The sequence below is a fragment of the Vombatus ursinus genome, unplaced genomic scaffold, assembly GCF_900497805.2.
Source record: "Vombatus ursinus unplaced genomic scaffold, bare-nosed wombat genome assembly UNPS02014779.1, whole genome shotgun sequence".
Taxonomy (NCBI): Eukaryota; Metazoa; Chordata; class Mammalia; order Diprotodontia; family Vombatidae; genus Vombatus; species Vombatus ursinus.
Window position 1 is genome coordinate 8,896,801 of NW_020954557.1, and position 24,196 is coordinate 8,920,996.

General features: G+C 37.9%; 1 protein-coding gene across 4 annotated transcripts in view; it reads right to left on the bottom strand.

The window, feature by feature from the left end:
- The window catches only part of LOC114045696 (formin-like protein 2), a 371,038-nt gene that overhangs the window by 97,158 nt on the left and 249,684 nt on the right, over positions 1–24,196 (bottom strand). For all 4 annotated transcript variants that reach the window (XM_027865802.1, XM_027865804.1, XM_027865803.1 and 1 more), the window contains exons 4-6: positions 21,134–21,210; positions 11,275–11,358; positions 8,112–8,264 (exon numbers count right to left, since the gene is read on the bottom strand). In XM_027865802.1, coding sequence (XP_027721603.1) covers positions 8,112–8,264; positions 11,275–11,358; positions 21,134–21,210 — 314 coding nt within the window. The remainder of the gene's footprint in view (positions 1–8,111; positions 8,265–11,274; positions 11,359–21,133; positions 21,211–24,196) is intronic.

Here is a 24,196-nt window from a genome sequence, read left to right on the forward strand (position 1 = left end):
ATAGTAAGCAGAACCACAGGAAAGTAAAGTGACAAGCCTTTTCTAGGAGAAATGACAGTTGATTTGATTATGGTGCACGAACTAGAAAGGGGAAGGGAAACAGAGGGCATAAATCAGTAACAATGTAGCTGGAAAAAAGATGGCTTGGGAATAAAGTGGGATATGACTGGAGTCAAGCTGAGGTATAGTAAACTGAGGAAAGAACCAATTATGACAGTGGAACCACAGGGCAGGAAATTCTGGGAGTGAAAAGGCTAAGTCCTCCAGGGCATGGTTTCACACTAGTGCTCCCTATACCATGACAAAGGTCCAATCCTTATTCCTCTCAAAAACTTAATACTGAACATCAATACAGCCACCTAATCTGTTTAATGATTGTTTGCAGCCAAATTTCAATTAATAAAACATCATTACTTTTTTCTGTCTGTTACTACCCATCAAATCACCTTATTTCCCCTCAACACAAAATAGAAATATTTCCTTAATAACAAATACATGTGTGTGTGTGTGTGTGTAACACACACACACACACAAAATGCACTGACCCTATCAGTGGATACCTGTTGTTTCTGTGCCTATAGTCCATCATTTCTCTAAAACAGTGAAGATACATTTAATCCTTAGTCTTTTTCAAGTCATAATTGATCAAAACTTTTGTCAGAGTTCAGAATTCTCTTAGAGTTGTTTCCTTTCATATTCTTACATAAATTGTTCTTCTGGTTCTGCTAATTTTATTCTGCCCAAGTTCACATAAGTCTCTCCATCATGTCCCTCACTTCTTATGGTGAAATAGAATTCTATTATATTTATATACCACAATTTATTTAGCCATTCCCAAACTGATGGACACCTATTATGTTTCAGTTCTTTTTATTTTTTTTTATGGTACTTGAAGATTTATTCAGCATTTTGCTCACAACTCTGCCCACTCCAAGAGAGAGAATTCAAATCAGCTTATCCTTATTTTATATGTAACACTGACTACTTTTTTTTATTAATTTGTTTTAATTTATCAACAATCACTTCCATAAGCTTTTGAGTTTTAAATTTTTCTCCCCCTCCTTCCCTACCTCCCTCTCCAAGATGGCATGCAATCTAATATAGGCTAAACCTATACATCCCTATTAAACATATTTTCACATTAGTGATTTAGAAGTAAGAATTATATCTAATAGGAGGAACTACCAGGAAGAGGAAACAAAAATACAACAGAAGAAAAAAATAGCAAATACTATGCTTTGATCTGCATTCAAACTCCATAGTTCTTTCTTTGGATGTGGATAGCATTTTCCATTATGAGGCTTTTGGAGATGTCTTAGATCCTTGTATTGTTGAGAGGGGTTAAGTCTATCAAAGTCAGTCATCACTCATTGTGGCTGTTACTGTGTACAACATTCTCCTGGTTCTGCTCACTTCACTCAGCATCAAACCATACAAGTCTTTCCAGATTTATCTGAAGTCTTCCTGTTCATCATTTCTTATAGCACAACAGTATTCCATTACATTCATACATCACATTCACAACTATGATTACTATCTGTGTCTTTCTCTCCATCCTTCCCCTCCTCCCTCCCACCCCCACCCCCTGTTTATGCTTTTCTTTCTCCTTTTCCCTTCTCGCTAATGTTTTGCTTTTGACCACTGCCTCCCTCAATCCCACCTCCCTTCTATTAGCCCCCTCCCTTTTCTTTCTCCTTTTCCCTCCTACTGCCTGGAGGGCATGTTAGATTTCTATACCTAACTGATTATGTTATTGTCTTCTTGAGTCAAATCTGATGAGAGTAAGGTTCAAACAATGCTCATCTCCCTCCCTTCTTCCCCTCTGCTGTAATAGGTTTTGTTTCAGTTCTTTTTAAAACAATAGCAATTGTTGCTATAAATATTCCTGTACACCCTTTTCTTCTATTCTTGACCTCCTGGTGCTACATGCCTAATAGAAGACTCAATAAAAGGGATTTGGGGGATATAGATCCAAAGTATCTTTCAATATGGGTGAGCAAATTCACAACTCCACCAACAGTGCACTAGTGTGCCTGTTCTGCCATGATTCCTCCAATAATTGCAACTTTCCTCTTCTGTTAGCATTTTCTATCCGATAGGTACGAGAGAAAGCCTCACAGTTCTTTTAATGTTCATTTCTCTGTTTATTAATAACTTGGAACATTTTTTCATATGATTATCAACAGCTAAGATTTGTTCATTTGAAAACTGCCTGTTCATTTCCTTTGACCACTTATTTACTGGAAAATGTCCCTTATAACTTTCATATCCTCAACAAGGGAACACTATTTTCCAAATCAATTATGCTCAAGACTTCTCTTCCCTCCTCTTTAACCCCTTTGGCAAACCATTTAATAAGTGTTGTTCATTTGAAACATCTCTCACACCTCTCTCTTCTTGACCATCCTTGCTGCCACCATTAGCATTATCATCATAACTAGTATTTATATAGTACTTTAAGATTTTCAAAGTGCTTTACATATGTAACTGCATTTGATTCTTCCAACAATCCTGAGAGGTAGATAATATTATCTCCATTTTCCATACAAGAAAACTAAGGCCAAGAGAAGTCATGTGACTTATCTAACTGCTCTTTCCTTTGCCCTATCCTATTTCTCCTTTAAAACTAAGTTGAACTAAATTCAAATATGTGTATTTATTCCACTGCAATAGAATTCAACCTGAGACACTTTGGCAAGTTAGAATTAGAACTCAATTCCCAGAAGACTGTGAGGTATTCTAGAAGTTCCTGATTGTGGTTCATATTATATTGATTGCATCAAATCTCAAGACATTGTACAGTCTTCTGGAAGAGAGATCTACAATCACTCAAAGGAGTCTGGCCTGTCCAAACACAGGAAAGATCAAATGGATAAAGAATGTCTACTGTCCAGATTTCAACATGCATCTTAAGGGAAACCCTACAGAGCTTATCCAACAGTATGTATATTTGGAACAGTTAAGGGCAATGAAGCAAACCTGGAGTTGAAAAATAGAAAGAATGGACTGGATTGACTTTGGAAGGTTGAAAAGCACTTTTACTGACCTTGTGTTTCCCATAATTCTCATTTTTTCAATGCAAACGTATCAGTAGTGTTGCCATAATGTTAAGGCTTGAAATACCACTGCATCTGAAGAATTAAAGATGAGCACCACATAGCAGGTACATGATGGTTCTAAACAGGCTGCAGTATAACCAAAAAGGAACTTCAAAGAAGGACAGGAGTAAAGGATGTCATCAAAGAATTGTATGGTCGAGAAGATGTGGCAAAACTAAAGGGACGACAGATAGATGACCAAAGCATTCTCTCCACTGGTACCCTTGTGACGTTTGAAGAAAATGAGGAAGGTCTCTAGAACTGGGTGGAGGATGCCTATGGCAGACTTTCAGAAAGACTTAGATGAGAGTTACAAAGGGACAAATGAGTTGTGAACTGCGTCTTCAGAGGGAACTCCTGAAATCCCAGATTCATCTGAATATCTGAGAGAGAATTAGCCCACTTTTACTTTCACATTTCCATAATAAAGTTTGTTTCCATGTTGTATACACATGTAAGCATATCCTTCATATATATTTAATGGATTTGATTAAACTGATTAGTTTTGTGTATTGTCCTTTATTAATCACAAAGGTTTATTTTTTTGTTTTGTTTTGTTTTTTTGCTTTTTGGTAGGGCAATTGGGGTTAAGTGACTTACCCAGGGTCACACAACTAGTTAAGTGTTACGTATCTGAGGCTGAATTTGAACTCAGGTCCTCCTGACTCCAAGGCCAGAGCTCTATTCACTGCGCCACCTAGCTGCCTCCCCACAAAGGTATTTTTACTGAAGATAAAATGTACTACAACCTTTAGGACAGGGGCCACTCCATATTTTCTATAGCAATGATTCAACATTTTAAGTAAGCAAGAAAAAAAGTAGATTTAATGTACTTATGTACAAAATTATACATAATTACATGTTATATAATAATATACTATATGTACTAATAAAATATATAATAAATATAAATTTAAAGATTAATTCATGCTTCAAGAATTCACATATTAGAGGAGCCTGATGTCATAAAACAAAATCCTCTTTCACATGACCATTTCCAAAAGCATTTTTGTTAAATTTGAATTTTAATTCATTTGAATTCTCTTGACATCTAGTCTTTTAGTCCAAGTCCTATCAGTCTTATGACACAAAACATTCCCAAATTATATTTGATTTATAATATTAGCTGTTGGTATGGATTAGAAATTCAGTTAGAGAGACTTACTAGACTATAATGAAGTGTCATTGTCTCTTGGATCCTAATAATGTTTTTGTATATAAAAGAAATAAAGCCAATAAAATACATGTTAAAAGAATAAATGAATGCTTATGCTAGTCATATGATTTATTAAAGTGTTTCAAAACATAAACTGTAATGTTTATAAAAACTTAGCATAAGTACTTACTTAGTTTCCAAACAATGCATCTTTGGTCCCTAGGGTGATGCACCTAAGTCATGTAGTTTTTATATTACAATTGGATGAGGAATGAACTAAAATACCTTCCCCCACCATACACCATTAGCTCTTCTCAGAAGAATTTTACACTCCTGATTAATGAGGTGTTTTTTAATTTGAAGCTTCATCAACAGCATTTGAATTGAATCTGCTTTGGAAGCAGAATGTCAAAAGTAGCTCTTATTGGTATTTTAACTAAAGATCTCTAGGCAGAGAAACCAATCTGGTGGTGGCATTAAAAAATGAATCAAAATAGGGGAACATGAAGTAAGTGGGTTGAGAGAGCAAATAGGTGAAGACAATCAGAATGAGGCAACTGTGAAAAAGAAAGGGTCATAAAAGGAAAGCATGAAAGCATCAAAGAAGAATAGAGGACAAAGAAGATGGGGAAAGGAAGATGAAGAGAACTTAATAAAAATCAGTTTATTCTTATGTAAAATTCAACATGTAATACATCTATAATCCTGATTTCTTTCTTTTCAATCTCAAATGGTAAAATCCAAAATTGACACCCAGGCAAACATCTGTGGATCATAATTCTTAGACTGGACTCTAATATATATACATTGTTTAAAAGTCTATCACATAAACCAGCAAGTAGGCCTGCTCATAGCAATCCTCATTTGCATCATAAGGATCCATGAATCAGTTTCAAAAGAAATTCAAGAGTCATCCCTGAGCTTAAGTCTTTTTTTTAACACATTTTTTTTTTTAATTAAACCTAATTGTTTTTTTCAGCTTGCTAACTTCAAGTACAGCTGCCTCCTGGAAACAACATCCTGTTCTTGTGTGTTAACTCATCTCAAGTAAACTGAATTTTTATTATACTTCATTTCTAGGCAGAATTTGTATTGAGAAGACTTAGAATACAGTACTGGGCCTAAAAACAGGAAGATCTGAGTTCAAATGCTGCCTCAGACATTTCCTAATTGTGCGGCCCTGGGCTCTTGTTGGCCAGTTTCCTCAGCTGTAAAATGAGATAGTAGCACCTGTCTCCCAGGGTTGCTGAAAGGATCAAATAAGTTAATGTGTAAAGCTCTTCTGTACATGTTAAAGCACTATACAAATGCTCGCTATTATTATTAACATTACTTCACCTCTTTGGGCCTCATTTTTCTTCTCTATACAGTGAGTAGATGGGACTAAATTATCTCTGATGATCTTTTCATTCTTTTCTTTCTGACTTAAAATGTTTATCTAGCCCTAAATAAAATTGTAACTAGGCCAAATAAAGCCTGACTTATATTCAATGTTTTGTTAGACTAGTTGCTTGCATTAGATCTAAGGGCCCTTTGACTTTTTAAAGGGGGGAAGCGAAGATGGGGGTAATAAGGACTAGATATAACTCAAATTCTGATATTCCCAGGGGGAAACCCTGGATTCAGGCATGAAGAAAAAGGGAAGGCAATGGAGAAGTGGAGAAAGCATTTATAAAGTGTCCACCTATGTACCAAGCACTGTGCTAAGTGTTTTACAAATATTATCTCATTTGATCCTCACAACAACCTTGGGAGCTAGGTGCTATTAAATTACTCAGTTGAAGAAACTGAGGCAGACAGAGATTAAGTGATTTGTCCCAGATCACAGAGCTAGCAAGTGTCTGAGGCTGGATTTGAACTAAAGTCTTCCTGACTCCAGGCCCAGGGCTCTATGTATTACACCGTCTTTGCTTCCAAAATAACAAGGACAACAGAAATCATTACTGAGAACCCTTCTAGACTGAACCTGGTACATATAAACCTACAGCTTTCCTTCTGGCCTTAGATTATATTTCATTTGACTTCTCTAATGTACCCACATTACAATGAAACTATTGATTTGAGTGTCAAAACCCTAGGATCTTCATTTAATTATTAAGATTCTCTCCTATGCATAACAAAAAAAAAAATCAGGAGGAGAAAAAAGACAAAATAAAGAGAAAAAAAGGACAAATTAGTAGAATAATGAACATCAAAGAGTTAAAATTCACATACCACTGACACAATTTAACCATCTTGACTTTGCATCACTTTGTGAAACTATGTCCTAGACACGACCATGAGTAATAGTATACAGTCATGTAGTTTATCAACCCTCACAAGTTCGATGACATGGAACCAGTAAGTGAAGACTCTTGGTTAACCCAGTGAATCTGGGAACTGTAATGAATGGGGTAAAAATATTTCAGCTACTGGTATTGTTCAATAGAATTCTTTTATCTCATAGGGAAGGAGAGACATTAGTCATTAGTTTAATCTGATGTTTCTTCAGCAAAAAGGTACTAGAAGTGGTTTCTTTTGGAAGAACCATTTAGGAACATGGCATTCCTTATCATTAAAGACACAAAACCACTCAAGGCTAAAAGATACCACCTACTGAAGGCATCTCTTAGTAATTCATTACCCAAAACTCTCATGTCTCATGACTTCACCCATCACACCCATCACACACACACACACACACACACACACGGGTTCCCATTAAGGAACCAAAGAAAGCTGAAAATGGGAGCAGAAAGCTCTGATTCTCGTGATACTTCCAAAATTCCCCCCTAGATAATTTTTTTTTTAATTTCAGTATCATAAGCCCTTTATCATCCCACACCTCACCCTTTGTTTCCTTTTTGTCTAGGGTCTTGAGTAACTGCTTCAGAAAGCTTAAAGAAATCTAGCTGATGTGATACCAGCTTAACATTGTACACCATTCATCCAAATGCATCCTCCATGTAGCACCGCAAGTGATTTCTCTAAACCCCAAGTCCAACTATATTGTTTCACTACTCAGTAAACTCTGTTGGCTCCCTATAAAGCTCAAATTCAAACTCCTGTTTGGTATTTATAGTTCCTCATAATCTGGTCCCAACCTACCTTTTCATACCTTATTATACATTACTTCCTCTCTCTTCACTCTACAGATAACCAAATTTTCCTCAGCTACCATCTCTGTGACTTTTGACGTGCTGTCCTCAATTCCTGGAATGTATTCCATCTTTAATTTCACCTCTTCAATGCTCCAGTTTTTTTCAAAGTTTATTTCAAGCATTATCTTCAATATAGAGCCCTTTCTGATACCCCAGGTGCTAGTCCTCTCCTCAAATTTATTACATATTTATTTTATGCATTACTATATAGGTGCATATTGTTTCCTTCAACAGACTGTAACTTCTTTGAGGAGAAACTACTGCTTTTTTTTTCTTTTTCTTTTGAGGGGGTCTTTGTATTCCTGTTGCCTAGAACAGTATCCTGACATATAGTAGTCAATTTATATATCTTTGTTAATTGATCAACAAATGCCAACTCTGACCTATGGTTTGATTAAATGACCTTATCTAATTTCTTTTTGTTGAACAGAGACATAGGGTATCCAGAAGGCTTTTAAACAGTGGCAGCTCACTATGTCTTATAATGTGGGTTCCTGGAATGGCAGCTATCTGTGACAGGAAAAAGAACTTCAATGAAAATGGACGGTACTATTTTATAAACATAATAGTCACATTTCCGGGGCAGGGAAAGGCAAGTACTCTGCACACTCAGTAGGCTTTTAATAAGTGTCAGTTGAATGAATGCATCAGAGTAGGGCTATGTCCTTCCTGTCTGCTTCTTGTTCCTATGTTTGCTGCCTGATTAAAAGGTCTTACCGTAGGGTCGAATGTCTTCCAGAGCGAGAGATGCTATTTCCAACAGGCGATGGTAAGTTGCTTCCTCTATGCAAGTCTTCAATGGACCTGCTCCATGGTTTTGACTTGTCCACTGAGTTTTCCACATTGTTCTCCAAACTTTCAAAGTCAAAACTGAAAAGAAACAGATTATTATCCTGAAGGCTTGCAAAGTGACATACATACACACATAGATGTGTACAACTTACTCTACCTATTAAAAAAAATCTATCCTTCCTTTCTTATTTCCGTACATTTTGATAGTAATAGTGGTAGCATGTTACATTTTGTTGGTGGTCAGTTGTTTCACTCGTGTCCAATTCTTCATGACTCCATTTTGGGGTTTTCTTGGCAAAGAAATTGAAGTGGTTTGCTATTTTTTTCTCTGCCTCACTTTACAGATGAATTTACAGAAATTGAGGCAAACAGAGTTAAGTAACTTGCCCAGGATCACACCGCTAGTATCTGAGACCAGATTTGAATTCAAGTCTTCTTGACTTCAGGCCCAGCACTCGACACAATTAAGTCCTGACTCCAAGTCCAGGGCTATATTCACTACACCACCTATCTGCTCCTATTTTACATTACATAGCACTTTAAGGTGCAAGGCTTCCCTTACAATACACTGTAAGGTCAGTAGGACAAATGTCATCATCCCATTTTACATAAGAAAACTGACTCTCAGACAGGCTAACTTATCCCCAGTCACAAAGAGATGCTCACACCCAGTGGTCTTAACTCCAAGTCCACAGCTTTTTCTACTACACCACATGGCTTTCTTTACTACACTAAGTCCCAGTAGAAGTAAAATAGCAAAACAACTTATCTAAAAGGATTTCACATGAATTCCAATAGGTATTAGTTTGAAAAACAGACTATGGTAAATAATGAACCTGGACAAAAAAATAAATGAACAGTTCAGGAATGTAATCTAGAAACAATTAAACATTCGTGTGTTATTTTTAAGTTGGTATAAAACAAATATAACAAATGCTGATTTGCCAAGTCGTAACATTGCCATAGTTGGGGGCGGGGAATATAGATCTTACAGCTGTCTTCATTTTTCTTTAACAAATCAATACTTTGTGTTTGTACTAATTTATTCCTACCCATCAATTGTGACTGAGCATTTCTCCTGGTGTGCTGGCAAGGGGACTCTCCAACCATGTGTGATACATTACCATCATAGTTATAGATTCTCTTTGATTTTTTAAAAACCTCTCCTCCCAATGTGTTGCTGTTTAAAGTAAGAGATTTGTTTCCCTGACATTTGTTGAGGTCTTTATTAATGTTAGTCATGTTGGAATGAATGGCAAATTAACTTGCTCACACTTATACCATTTTAGGAACAGATTTTTTTTTAAAAAGAGGCAGGACTTTGTATTTCATGCACATTTTCTAAATATTGTTTCATTAACTGTTTCTATGTGTGTTTCTAATCTTTCCATCTTACTAGAATGAGTATAACTGGTCAAAAAACATGATCGTTCGTCAATCACTAGAAACCTTCTATGGATGGGAAAACTGTCTGAGTTGGACTGGTAGAACTCTCAGGCAGTGTGTTCACAGCTCTAAAAAGAGGGATGATCTATAACCTTTCATCATGCCGCTGATATGGCACCTCTGAGGCCCTGACACTGCAAAGATCTTTCTATGCTCCTTTGAGCTGGTTCTTCTCCTTTACCCAAAAGAAGATGACATGGACTGCCTGAAGAAGCCACATGTACCAAGGTCAAAGAAGCTCTGCTCTCTCCCAAAAAAATGGAGACATGCCACTGATAGTAAGAAATTCTTTTGTACTCAGCTATTTAAATAGCTTAGAACTGTGGTACTAGGTGCCCTTGTCCATCATATATAAAGGAAGGTGTACAAGATAGCATGACACAGTAGATAGAGAGGGGGCTCTGAAATTGAAGAACACGTGCTTAATTTGTGCCTCTTACACATAATGGTTGTGTGACCCTGGCCAAATCACTTATCTCTGAGTGTCCTCGGTAACTAAGACTAGAAGTTGCAGAGTATCTGCTGGTTTACATTGGTAAAAGGAATTTCCTCACCAGTATCTCTTACACCAATGAAATTACGGTTCTGGTTCAAAAAAGAGGGGTGGAAATATTTGTGAGGATAATCAAGTAAGGCTGGCAGAAAACTAGTATATATATGTAAAGAGTTAAGCACAATGTATACATAATACATAGTATGACATATTAAAAAAATGTGCCTGGGCCTACTTAGCATTTCTTCCACTCCATAAACATAACCCCAAATTTAAAAAATATGGACCATACATAAAAGGGTAATGTTATTTTGACAAAGATATGCAGTGAGAGAAGAGGAGGCTGGCAGCTGGGTACAATGGAAGTTGATAAGAAACAAACTTTGGAAATGAAAACTATGAAACACAGCTTATATTTTATAGGACAACTTCTCAAGAGAGCAACAACCTGCTCATTTGTTTTTTTGAGTCTGTCCCATATGATTCGTGGGAGGCATCAAAGCTGAAACACTACGCAAGTTTTGGTATTTCAGTTTCTTCATCTGCCAGGTAGGAATAATTATAGCTTCCTCCTGACTACCTCCCAGAGAAATTGTGAAGATTAAAGAGATAACATCGGTTAAGGACTCAAAACATCACATAAGGTATTGTTATTAAAAGTAGAATTAGGAAAAAACAAACTACCATCAAATACTAGATGAAAGTTCTTTCAGTGAGGATCAAGATGCAACCACATTTCCTCCCTAATTTGTGCATTGTATACATTTGTTTATGAGGAAAAAAAAAACATAAAGAAAAAGGTAATTTCTCCCTCAAATGCAGTTTTATTGCAAATCTTACCAATAGTTTAGGTAACAGGAGCAATCTATGAACTAGAACACAACATATTTAACCATAAATTTCAACAGCATTTTTAAGGAGGAATGGATCCTCCTCCAAAGGGCCATTTTATCACCTGTTAGGATTCCAGTCTTAAAGTTCCTATAATTCCAATTATATAATTTGCTCCAAGCTACAATAAACATCTTTAAAACCCACCACATCTGCTTTCACACTTCCTCCTCCTAATGCAGTATAGAATTGTACCACCGAGTTTCTTCTTCTGTAACCACATGAAATCCCAATGCATACAAGCTTAGTTGTACTTACGTTACTGCGTACTGTGCAAATGACAAATACTCCACCAGAACATCAAGACCTTTGTTTTCTTCATTCAAAAACTCTCTGACCCATCTGTTAGAAAAATCATTAGAGAACAGTTCACTTTATGGTGTTCTACTGAAGGAAGGGAACAGTGGAAACATTTTCTCAGAAACATTCATTGTATGAAAGGAAATGTGGAATAAAGCCTTTAATCTTTCACAAGATAAAAGTGGACTTTTACGTATGGAAACTAAGGCAACCAAATCATGACACATGGAAAGGTGTAAAATTTATACTTATGCCATGCATACATTTTACTGCTCGGAAGGCTTTAGGAAACCTCTATGGAACTTTCTAAAAAAAGAAACCTGGTAAATGTTGTACTTTTTTCCACCACAAATTGATCTGCAGTGTACTTGGTGAAGGGGCCAAGGATTATATGGGGAACTCAGCAAGCTGGTAAGATGACGACACAACCACCGAAGTTCAGGCCTCATTCCAAATCCACACTCATCTCCTTTCTGGCACACCAAGCTGTAGAAACCACCAAACTAGCCAACGTCAGGCCAGTGTTTATGGGCTTCTTGAAATTCAATAGGCATAATGATTTGGCTTAATTTTTTCCATGAACATGAAAAGCTTTGAAAAAGTTACAGGCACCACATAACATTTGCCAGGATATGACAAATATAATCTTTCTTTCTAAAATATATTTTTTAAGTACATACTATTCCTTTTACAAAACAATGCACTGAATTGATTAGTATAAGTTGGCAGGATCATCATTCGAGGAAGCAGTCAAAGAAATAATTAAGTAACTAAGTAACCAAACAAAAGGTATATTAGATCCATTGTGGTTCAGTGCTCCAATCCTCCTTGTGTTGCTGGCTTTGGGATTAATCCTAAAGGATCTGTTCAGGGGTTCCATTTATTTATTATTGTACCGTCTTCATCTCGGGAAAGGGGATGACTTAGGATGCTTAGATGAACCTTAGCCAAAAACCAGAACCACAAAGGTTAACTAAGGAAATATCTCTACTGAACAGATAGCTAGAAGTCATTAATGCAAAATGTTTTCCAACAGAGTTGTGTTCCCCTCATCTTTAATCTTCCAAAGACAGGGACCTAGTTACTATAGTGTGCAGTGATATCTTTTGCAGATGATGCAGGCCAACTCCACCAAACGCTTTCACTCACCCAGAATGGGAGTAGGGACAAGAAGATATAGAGATTGCTTAAATGATTGATGGATATTCATGAGTGCAGGCCCGGATTCCAAAGGAATTCTACCAAGTCCTGTGTTTAGCCTTGCGTGATGTTTTCAAAGGTAGCTGGAGTTTGCTCACCTAGATTACAATGTCCAGACGCTTTTGTCTACCTTGGTATAAATCTCTATAGCCTCTAACATCTGTAGGCCATCTGGAACCAGTCAGTGACATAAACTGAACTTGTTGCAGGGACTTTAGCTAGCCATATGTGGCTTCCCAAAACAGGTCAAAACAAGGGTTTAGGATGGCAGTGAAGCAACGAAGCAGAGGGTCCATATAGCTCATTATGAGTATGTGTTCCACCAATGGTTTTTATATTACTCAATAAACCCTGTCACTGGTAGAAGGTAAGGGTGACTCCTTTTCTATTCTTAGAAATCCAGGGCTTAACACCTATAATCTGTCAAAATAATAGTGATGTGAAAATTTGAAAATCCATGGTTGACCTTGAGAAAAATGACTAACAAAATGACTGGACTTCCTATGCTGAAAGACTCCCATCTATGCCTGTTGAGGAGAAGAGGCAACAGGGGAAGCCTGGAATTTGTCCTTCCTGTCTTCTCTTATCAGTCCTCAGCTCTAGCCCATCTGGTTCTATCTTGCCCACTGTCTAGATCCAGGCCTACAGGGACCCTAGAAACAGAAAAGTGCCTCTTATTTTCTACTTAAGCTATTCTGAATAGGCCCCCATGATGCTCATAAGACTACAGTAATAATATGTGAGTCTCTGATGTGTATATGCTTAAGTGAGATTTAAGGTTGTGACACACACTAAGAATGTCTAGGAAACATTATTGGTTATGACTAATGATATGACTTTGTCATGAGAACTATGTTAAACCAGCTCAGTTAGACAACCATGTATGTGATCTGACAGTATCTGTTTCCAGATTGTTTTTTTAAATATGATTTACTACAACTGTTCCCCCAGTAATTAGGCCTTGGGACATGTTGACAACTTTTAAATGTTGATAATGAGAGGTTTAGAAATCACAAAAAAACAAAACAAAACAAAATAAAATGGCATACAAACTGGAGAGACAATTAGACTAACTCTCAAAATCTGATTCTCAGTTTGCTCTTTAAATATAAACCTCCTGGCTTTTCTACCATTCGTATTCATGCGCTCTCAGAAGAAAGATTAGCATACAGATTTCAGTGAAGGGTGGACATTTAAAGCAAAGTACTAAGGTCTTTGGCCCTTCTAGAACACCTAAATCTCAGTTTTCTGAAACTGCACAGCACAAATACTGCCAAAGGTCACCAGGACCCTCCACCCACTCAGTATATACCTTGTATTTACACAGCTATTTATATATTGTCTCCTGCATTAGAATGTGAGCTTCTGGATGCAAGAACCATATTTTTGTCTTTCTATCCTCAGCACTTGGCACAGCGTCTAGCATATATTAATTGCTTAAAAAATGCTTGCTGACTGACTGCTGATATGCCATTTTCTAAGCTCTTCTTGGGAGGGTATCTAGAGTATAGAGCCACAGCCAGAGAGAGATCCCCTCCCCCAAAAAAAAGATAGTATAAGGTGTCAGTGTGACACAGTAGAAAGAACATTGTGGTTGGAGTCAGAGGACCCAAGTTTCATTTCCTGGTTCTGTTGTCTACTATCTATATAAGCTAGGACAAATCACTTAAACCTCTATGATGCTCAGGTTTCTTATGTGTAAAATGAGGAGGTTGGACAAAATGATCTCCAAAGTTCCTTAAAGTTTCTATCTCTACGGTCCTCAGGATGAAAAGACCTAAAGCAGGCTGAGAGAGGAACACTATGCAATCAATTCAAAATGCCAATTTGTATACACTTTGCATACATCTGCATACCAAAGTCCTGACTCTTTATAAGATAAGAGTTAATTACTTCTATGTGGCATTCGTGGTCCTTTCCTGCCCTTGGGCATCAGAAGTCTAAGCCTGAACCAGTAGTCACCTCCAGGTAGACTGTTGTTGTAGTTGTTGTTGTTGAAGTTCAATCTTTGTTCTTGAAAAGGACCAGTGATATCAGGACAGTGACACCATGACTTGCGGAAGTGGATTTAAGTGAGGCAGGGCTATGCAAAGTCATCAGCCTCACTTTCTCCTGCAGTCATGGGAGTCCAGTGGCAAGGCATAGGTCAGGACAACTGGCGATGGCCCTGGATGTAGTGGGAGACCTTGGCCTTTTTAAGCGAAGTTCTTTCCCAGGTCAGTTTGTATTGAGGCAACACCCATTCAGTAATTAGAGGCTAGGTAAGAACTGAGGCAAAAGATGGCCTAATTTGCCTTCACAAAAGAATTAATCTGGGAGGGAAAGACTGAGTTCTAGATAGAATAAAAGGATGGATGATGTAAATAACGGGGCATTCATGCTATGTAGACCAGAGGTGTCAAAAACGTGGCCCTTCAGCCACATGCATGACTCTGAGTATGGCCTGAACCAGATTAAAATGTGGTTCCTACCTGATTTTAATGTGTTGGTGTATTAATAAAAAAATTAATATATAAAGCTGTTTAACTTTCGAAGTCAACAGGCAGCCTACAAAGATCCTTATGTCCAGTTTAGTGGTCTCCATTTGTATTGGAGTTGGACCGCACTGGTACAGATTAGAGGACATGGCTGCCTTTAATGCTCAGGTGTAGTTCACAGTTCCTGTTCCACCTGTAATCCAATGCTGCAAGATTTACCTACACTGCCCTGGTTCTGTGGCCTTTCAATAACTTAGAAAAGTGCCTGTAACTAACCCATTCTAATTACCATGTGGCACCACCTTAGAACAACGACTGGGTCCTGAAAAAGGAGCCACAATTTACAGTGATGGGAGATTTCTGAATGACTGCTGGAGCAGTACAGGGATTATTAGGGATCAAGATAGAAAGCAGTTTTCGTCTCTTGCCCTTCATCCCCTGAGTGTGCTCAATCCTTCCTTCTCTTCTTCCAGTGTGTGACTCTAGGGTGTTTTAGGGTCTTTTGTTTGATTTCTTTTTGCTGAACCTTAACTCAAGTGCCACTTTCTCTAAGAAGCCTTTCCTGGACAATCTGCATCCTGAACTAGTACTCATAAAATGTCAAGACCCGGCGAAAGGACCCCTGAATCCTCAGTAGACCTCCTATGGAGAATTTTGAGAAGACATGGACAAGACTCACACAGGTTCAAAAAGTATGGACAGGTTACGGGTTGGAGGGAGTACCCACTTTGATGAAAACACAGATGCACTAAAGTAAGTTATGAGTCTGTTGAGGGAGGTGAGAAGAAAGAGGGAGTGATAGAAATAAGACATTAATCATGGCAAAAAAAAATATAAAGAAGGCATCAAGCAGACACATACTACTCTACCTTATTAAATATAAATATATAGGAGAGGATGCCTCCTTTTTGCAGATCTGGGTAAATGATTCCTTCGCCACTAACACTTTACTGTAATTCCTCATGGTAACCCAGGGTTGGAAAAGAAGAGGGTTTCTTAGGCTACTCCAGAGGGGATCAAGTTCAGGCAGGTTCTACCAAGTTGCAGGTCTGTTTCTAAAGAGCAGCCAGGCTAAGTTCAGAGAAACTCTTCATCACAGGGTTGGCCACCAAGTGACTCATTTTCTTTAGCCAAAGCAATTCATTAAGTATCTACTAAGACTTGGTGGGTGGGGGGGCTGTCATCTACACTGGTGGAGTCATAACTACATGGATGAAATCACACATCCTTGAAGTACCGAAATATGTAAATAATCATGCAAACGACTTAGCCATAAAATCAGGGTTCCCACAACAAGCAATTCCTTCTTTTTCTTTTCAAACCACTGTGCATGTTCCACACATTTTCCTATATATCTCTCTTTACAAAAGGATTCAAATTAGGTGATTATACATTTTGGAAAGTTGAATTATTCCTGGCTCTGACGCATACATTATTTACTCGATACCTCACAGCTTCAGGGCAATTATCTTAAGTCATAAATTTGCATGTGGGCATGCCCCAACTAAAAGAGGGATTGTCAAGGAGAGATGAGGCACAGGAGAAGGGGAAAAGAAGATTTTAAAAATAGCTGGAACAAAAAGTAGGAATGGGAATTGAGTACAGTGGCCACTGGTCACTGTTTCTGAATGGTGTTCAGGCCAACATTCCTAAGGTGCTCTCTCTATGACCCAGCTAGGAAAGCACTGAGCTGAGAGCAAATTCTGGACATAGTCTCTCCTTCAGAACATATTCACCATCATCCAAGACTCTGCAGGCACCAACGGGAACCAAGTTTGCTGAAAAGACACGGGCCAAAGTTAATATCATTACCAAAGTAGTGGCCAACACTAGATATTCCTCTCCCTCGTTTCTCTGTTCCCGCTATGGCTCTCAGAGCTGCCTGCAGCCTGTCAGAGAAGGTGGAAACAAGCTCAGTGGCTACCTTCTTGGGTTTGCCCCTCCTTCAGTTGGCCAAGCCCTCCTGCAGCTGCTTTCTTGATCTTTCTACAACAGAGGCAGCTGGTAGCACAGCAAATAGAGCGCTAGGCTTGAAATCAGGAAGGCCTGAGTTCAAATCTGGCCTTAGACACTTACCAGATATGTATGTCAAGTCAACCTGTCTGCCTCAGTTTCTTTAAATGTAAAATGAAGAAAATAATAGCACTGTTGTGAGGATCAAATGAGATAATATTTGTAGAAGTGCTTAGCTTAGTGCCTGGCATATAGAAAACACTATGTAAATACTTATTCCCTTTCTTTTTCCTCTTTCACCCTGGTTCCAGCTGTGGGTTCTAAATAGAGAAGAAAGGCCAGAAAGTAATGTGAGTGGCTTCGAGAACTTCCTCAATCTTCAACCCAAGTTCCTATAAAATTAATTTTTCTCATCTGTTGTTGCAGACAACTACTTAAAAAAATAATTCTCTTTGGGGAAAGAGTGGTATCAACAGTACAATGGAAGAATCATATGAAACAGCAACACAGCCTAGTGGATAGAGAGGACAGGACTTGGCAATTAGAAAGACTGGGAATTCAAATCCTGCCTCAGACATTTAATAGCTTCTGATCCCGGGCAAGTCACTTAAGCTATCTCTGCCTCAGTTTCCTCTTCTGCAAAATGGCAGGTAGGCAACTAAAACTTATAAAGCTCTTGCTGTCTGGTGATAACCAGTGGGGATATAAGTATATGTGCCCTAACCCACAAAAAAAAAGTTCCTGCCCTCAAGGAGCTTACATAATAATAAGGGAAAGCAACAAATAAAAGAGAGCTAAAAATTACGTGAATGGGTGGGTAGAACCCTAACAGGGTTGTTGAGAAGATCAGATGAAATAAAATAGCCAAAGTGCTCTGAAAAAATTTAAGTGTCGTATGAATGTTAGCTGTTATTATCATATAATCATGATATCTGTACCATCACATTTACTTATTCATACCACAAGGCTTTTATGTAACACTTTTTGGTTTGGTTCAGGGGTATTTCAGGACACTTCAAATGCTTTCATGAATTAGAATCCCTTTTCTTCTCTACTATTTCTAGGTCCTAAAAAAAAAGGGACCGACATTATTTCTAGCCCAACTTCTATCAATGTAATTTATCAAAAGGGAAATTGGCTTCTTTTCTCCAGAATCAAACCCCTCCTGATTCCTAAGATGTAGAGTCTCAGATTTACATATAATCACCTCTTTTATTGGTTTCTAGGCTTCAGTTTCTATCTGTAAAATAAGAGATTTTAATTAGATTTTCTCTGAGGTCCTATCCAGCTCCAGAATTCTGTAATTCTGTGTTCTGTTGCATTTATTGTTTTAGGTGAAAATTTTGTTGCAGATTTACAGCTTTACATTCTCCTCCCAAGGCTCAATGCCTCTCCTCCCTGAAAAGGCAGAAATTTCTGTTTTTCACAGTAATTTTTTCTAATCAAACTAAGATGGGTTCAAACCTTGCTGTAGATCAGTTTCCTCATATGTAAAATGATCTTCTCTTTTAAAAATCTGCCCCCAACCTCAAACTTTTTTCCTCTTTGTGGCTTTAAAGCACAACAGGAAAACTAAAAGATGTGATTGTGTCAGTGTGGGGAAATTATTCAGCAGAAGGAACCTTTCTATGGTTTAGCAGATAAACACAAGTGAGCTGCTTGAGGCACATACGTATAGATTTAGTGACTTGCCCAGGGAATCACAGCTAGTTGAATGTCAAACAAAGGATCTGTATTCAAGTCCTCATGACTCAAGCCCAGCACTTTATATAGCAGGGCACAATTTCTCTATGACAAGAATAACTATTCCAAAACAAGTATCCTAGAAAGGTGGCTTTTGATTTCCTCTTTGAGGAACCATAATCCTTCAGGTATCTATGATATAACCAACTAAGATGGTCTTCTCTGAGAGAGTCCTATTGCCTGTAACTTCAAAGCAACTGAAAGCTTTCTTGATCCTGTAAGCTCTTTGAGAGAAGATGTCTTTTCTGTAAAATGCAAATACTTATGGTTCCAAGCATAGTGTCCCTTATGCCACCATGCCAGGTGATGGTGCTGAAAATGGAGGCAATTAAAAAAAAAGTTTAGCCTTCCAAATTATACATCAAAAGTCCAGTTCTCCCTGGCAATGTTAAAATATATGTGAATGTTTCCCTTTTCCTTTCTGGTCCAATTAGAAAGTAAAATGCTTAAATCATAGTATGCCAGTCTGACTTCATGTATAGATATCCCTGCATTCATCTGGACACAACCATTTAATTCACCCTCATTAATTTCTTTAACAATTACATTGGAGGCTTTTGGAGATCATTTCACATGGCTGAAGACTGAGGGAAAATTGCAAGGGTGTACACTGGACAAAGTCTGCACTTCTTCTGAAATGCCAGCTTTGTTCTGAATAACCACCCATACCAATTGCTTGCAGATTGTTCCAACCTCATTCCAACCAGAGCCTCTTCCATTTTGCTAATTCTGCATTAGAAATGATGGTTTTGCCTTGGTATGTGATGGTCAATTTCATTTCATTTTAGCAATGTTTGAGAAATACATTCTGACATTTTGTGGAAATCCTGAACTCAACTTACTCCACCATACTCTGTCAAGGAAAGATGCCAACTTCTCAGTCTTGGCCCTCAGAGTGGATTACTGATCCTAATCCACAAACAGCAAAAAGCATATGAATTCCCTGAATTTAGACTACTGGACACAATCAACTACAACCACCAATACCCTACAAACAAGTCTGATCGTCTTTGTTCCACAGCTCTGTGTATGTCATTCCTGTTCAGAGAAAGAGCTTAGGGATAAATTTACTTCCACTCCTCTTTGTCATAGTCTCTCAGGATAGAAGTGAATGAACAGAAACTCTGAGCGAGACTCAGCCAGGCTTCTGAACAGCTCAGCAGATGACACACTGAGGAGAAAGGCATTTTTTTTTTTTTTTACTTTGCTGCATCACTTTAAAACGATCTTTGTCTTTTAAGGAAGACAAAAGGTCTATCTTTTAAAATGTTTGCACAATTTAACTATTTGTAATTTCATAGGCTCAAAGGGTTAGTGCTAAAAGGTATCTTTGAGGTAATGGAGTACAAGTTCCTTATTTTACATATGAGGAAACCGATCTACAGCAAGGTTTAAACCCATCTTAGTTTGATTAGAAAAAATTACTGTGAAAAACAGAAACTTCTGCCTTTGCAGGGAGGAGAGGCATTGAGCCTTGGGAGGAGAATGTAAAGCTGTAAATCTGCAACAAAATTTTCACCTAAAACAATAAATGCAACAGAACACAGAATTACAGAATTCTGGAGCTGGATAGGACCTCAGAGAAAATCTAATTAAAATCTCTTATTTTACAGATAGAAACTGAAGCCTAGAAACCTGAAGTCTACCAAGTTTGACTCAGATCACCAAGCCAGAGACCTCAGGAGGCAGAACCAGGCTTACAATCCAGGTCTCCTAACTTCTAGGTCACTACTCTTCCAATTATACCATGCCACTTTAGAATCTTAGGTATGTCCATCAACATATTCTAGGAACAAGTAAGTATAACCTATTTTCTAGAGGAAAGCAGCTATGCTGTTACATGGTAAAATTTCCTATGTTGTTTAGTTCAGGGTTTCCAATCCTTCTTTAAAGAGGGATCATGTATTTTGGTATCACTATAGGGCAGGATCTGATAGTAAGTTTATAAGTAGCAGCAGGAACACAATGTACCACCAGTTTCCTCCTCGTCACACTAGGACTTCAACAAAATGAGGAAAGGGGTAGCACAGCAGAAAGAGGTATATGCCATCTACAACCAGGCTGGAGATCCAATAAAGTTTTGAGATAAGCCAGTCTACAGATTTGGGGATGTTAGATGACATATTCACCTTTAGCCTAACTGTTTTGAGTTGGCTTTATTCACAGCATCCTGACAAGGGATTGTGGAGTCAAGATGATCCCCCTCAATGCTGAATCAAGGGCTACTGACCCTGCTTCCTCTCTTGATACTTTTACAGGGAACAAGAATGGCTCATTTCCCCAAAATAAACTGTTAGCACACTCACCACCACTGTTTTTTTTTTAGTTTGTAATGACCAGAAAGGCAACTATTCCATTCCTTAGAATTGATGGTATCATTTTTACATAATGAAGATTTATCACAGGAAAGCCTTGGAGCTACAAAGTCAAAACATAACACTTACCCAATATGATTTGTTCTTAAAGAAATTTCCAGTTCTCTTAGCACTTGTGTAGATTCTTGGACTCGTCTCCTGAATTTCTACAATTCAAGGAAAAAAAAAAACTCAAGAAACAGACTTATATACTTATGCAGAGTGCCGTAATTGTAGGTTAATTGTGACAAGATGATGCTGCATGAAAAACATGACCACTTCTTTTTTTTTTGGCTAGGCAATGGGGTTAAGTGACTTGCCCAGGGTCACACAGCTAGTAAGTGTTCTGTGTCTGAGGCCGGATTTGAACTCAGGTCCTCCTGAATCCAGGGCCAGTGCTCTATTCACTGTGCCACCTAGCTGCCCCAACATGACCACTTCTAAAGTGAATTTTCTCATCTTTCATTTTGTGCAAAGAGTATAGTAAACCTATCTTCCAGTAAGTACGCATTTTAGGTTTCTTTTTCTCTCTAAGGGTAATGTCAAGATAAAAGGGAGGAGATGGATTCAGGATGGTGTCTGTGTGTGTGTGAATTTATAAAAATAGAAAAATAGCAATGGCAAAAATGGAAGATATGAAAGAATAAATTATGTAAAAGCTAGAATTCATAAAAAAGTAAAAGGTGCATTTATATACAAATTTTTTCTAATTCTGACAATGTACATTTAAAGTCTTTCCTAGTCAAGTCAGGATCCTCTTGCTCCATAAAACACACCACATTCATTCTTATTGTTTTTCTCCACTGTAGTGGTTCCTTGCCTGGAGTATCCTCCATTTTCCCTTACACTATCCGAAACTTTATGCATCCTTCAAGGACCAGTTCAAATCTCACCTCCTTCCTTCATGAAGCTCTTCATAATTATGCCAGTGCTTACTGAGCTCCTAGTCTTCTAGACTTCTATAGTATTTATAGTTTGTAAGACATAATTTTGCACTAAATTATATACTGCGCTATATTTTCTGCTGTGCTTTTACCTTTTCTTCTAAGGCACAAAGGAAGTTCCCTGGCATTTCATACACATACAAACCTACATACACGGAAGCGCAATCGCGTGTACATGCAGTCGCGCGCTCACACACACACACACACACACACACACACCGATTTTGTTGATATTCTGGTATAAACCAGCCAGTCTTGCAAATAATAACTTGGGGGGAAGAGGAGAATTGCCTGGTAACTAAAAAGCTGAGACAACTAAAAACTACAATACAGTTTTGATCATGTAAGTCCTTTAGCCAAGAAGCCTTTATGATTGACTTCCTGTTGCCTCTAAGAAAAGACAAACTCCTCTCTTTGGTATGTAGAGCCCTTCATAATCTGACTCCAACTTAACCTTTCTGGGCTGATCACACATTACTCTTCCTTACATACTCTACAATCCAGACAAATAACTCACTTGTTCCCTGTATACAGTATCTCATCTCCTGCCTCCGTGCTGATCTCATGCTCCTCCACGTCTACAATGCACTGCCTTTTCACTGTTGACTCCGTGAATCAATTGACCAGAGGTTCTTAAACTTTTTTATGTCATGGACCCCTCTAGGGGACTGGTGACACCTATAGACCCAATGTCAGAATAATGTCTGGAAATGCATAAAAATACAAAGGATTATAAATAAAATCAATTATATCAAAATAGTTATTGAAATATTTTTAAAGACAAATTCACAGACCCCAGGTGAAGAACACCTTTTGTAGAGTCATCTCAAGAAACATCAGATACATAAGACCTTTCCTCATCCCCTACTTGTTACCCCCAACTCCTGAAAGAACTTTGTATTATTTTGTACATTTTGTATTTATTCATTTGTAAATCTGTTGTGTCTCCTGTCTGTATCCTTCCCTCATTAGTAATCTCCTCCTCAAGAAGTATTTCTTGATATGAAACTTTTATGTACCTATAACACTTACTTAACTATAAGTAATTACTTGGCCCTACCTCATCACTATTATAATATAAGCCCATTGCAGGCAGGAACTATCTTTTTTTAAATTATTATTATTATTATTATTATCCCCAGCATTGAGTAGGACATAGCATTTAATAAGTACCTAATAAGTGCTTAATGACTGACTGACTGATTTCTCTACATTTTGTAGCCTGGTCTTCATCTAGACTTTGTATTGTAAAGAGTCAGCCTCAGGAGTCACTTGTCCATTACATAAACACCAAATAATAATGCTTTCCATTTCTATAGATCATTCTTTCTAGTACAACTCAAAGAGCTTAAATGACAAATAGTGAATGACACAAGAAAGTATATCTTGGGGTTGGGAGGCATAAACCCCTGATACCACACTCCAGAACTGCCCTTGTAAAAGGAAGGTCCACTGGGATACTTTTGTGGCAAAAAGCAAGGTTTTGGAGGGCAGAGATAACAGGTTTTATTTCACAACCCCCAAAACTGCAGCTGCCCTTAAAGAACCAGACTCTGCTGGTTTGCGGTTTGTGGTCTTTTTTTGGTGCCAGACATCAGCACAAACCTCAATGCACAAGCAACTGCCTAGTGCATGGGGAAGCTGGCTTGGCAAATTCTGGTCACTGAGATATTTAATTTGGCCTCTTCCTTCTCTGCTCCAGTGGGTTTCATTTTAAGCCATCAAAATAAATTACAGAAGAATATCTAAACAAAACTTGCTTAGACACATTTTTTTTTCCTAAAGAGAATTAAGTATCTTCTATTTGATTTGAACCAAAGATTAATGAATGAAATATTCTGTGACTCCAAGGACAGTTAAATGGAGGCAGCTCAGCCTAGACTGTCTGGCTGGGATTTAAAGCCCTGGTTTGAAATCTTTTTCTATTTTTTTCCTCTCTCTATAACACAGCTGAGAATCTTAAACTCATTTTAACTGCAAACCATGCCTTATTCCAAACAAAATCTCCTTCTTTCCTGGCTTTAAGCATTACAATTAGGTTGTGTGGAACTGAGTGTCCCTTGCTGCCAGATCCTGACAGAAATCTTTCTAAAATCAGGGAGGTTTGATTCAATGTCTATTTAATTTTTTTTAAACTGAATTAATGAACAGGGAAAATGGAACACAGACCAACAGCCACAAAGCATTTCAGGGTGAACAGACACCATCC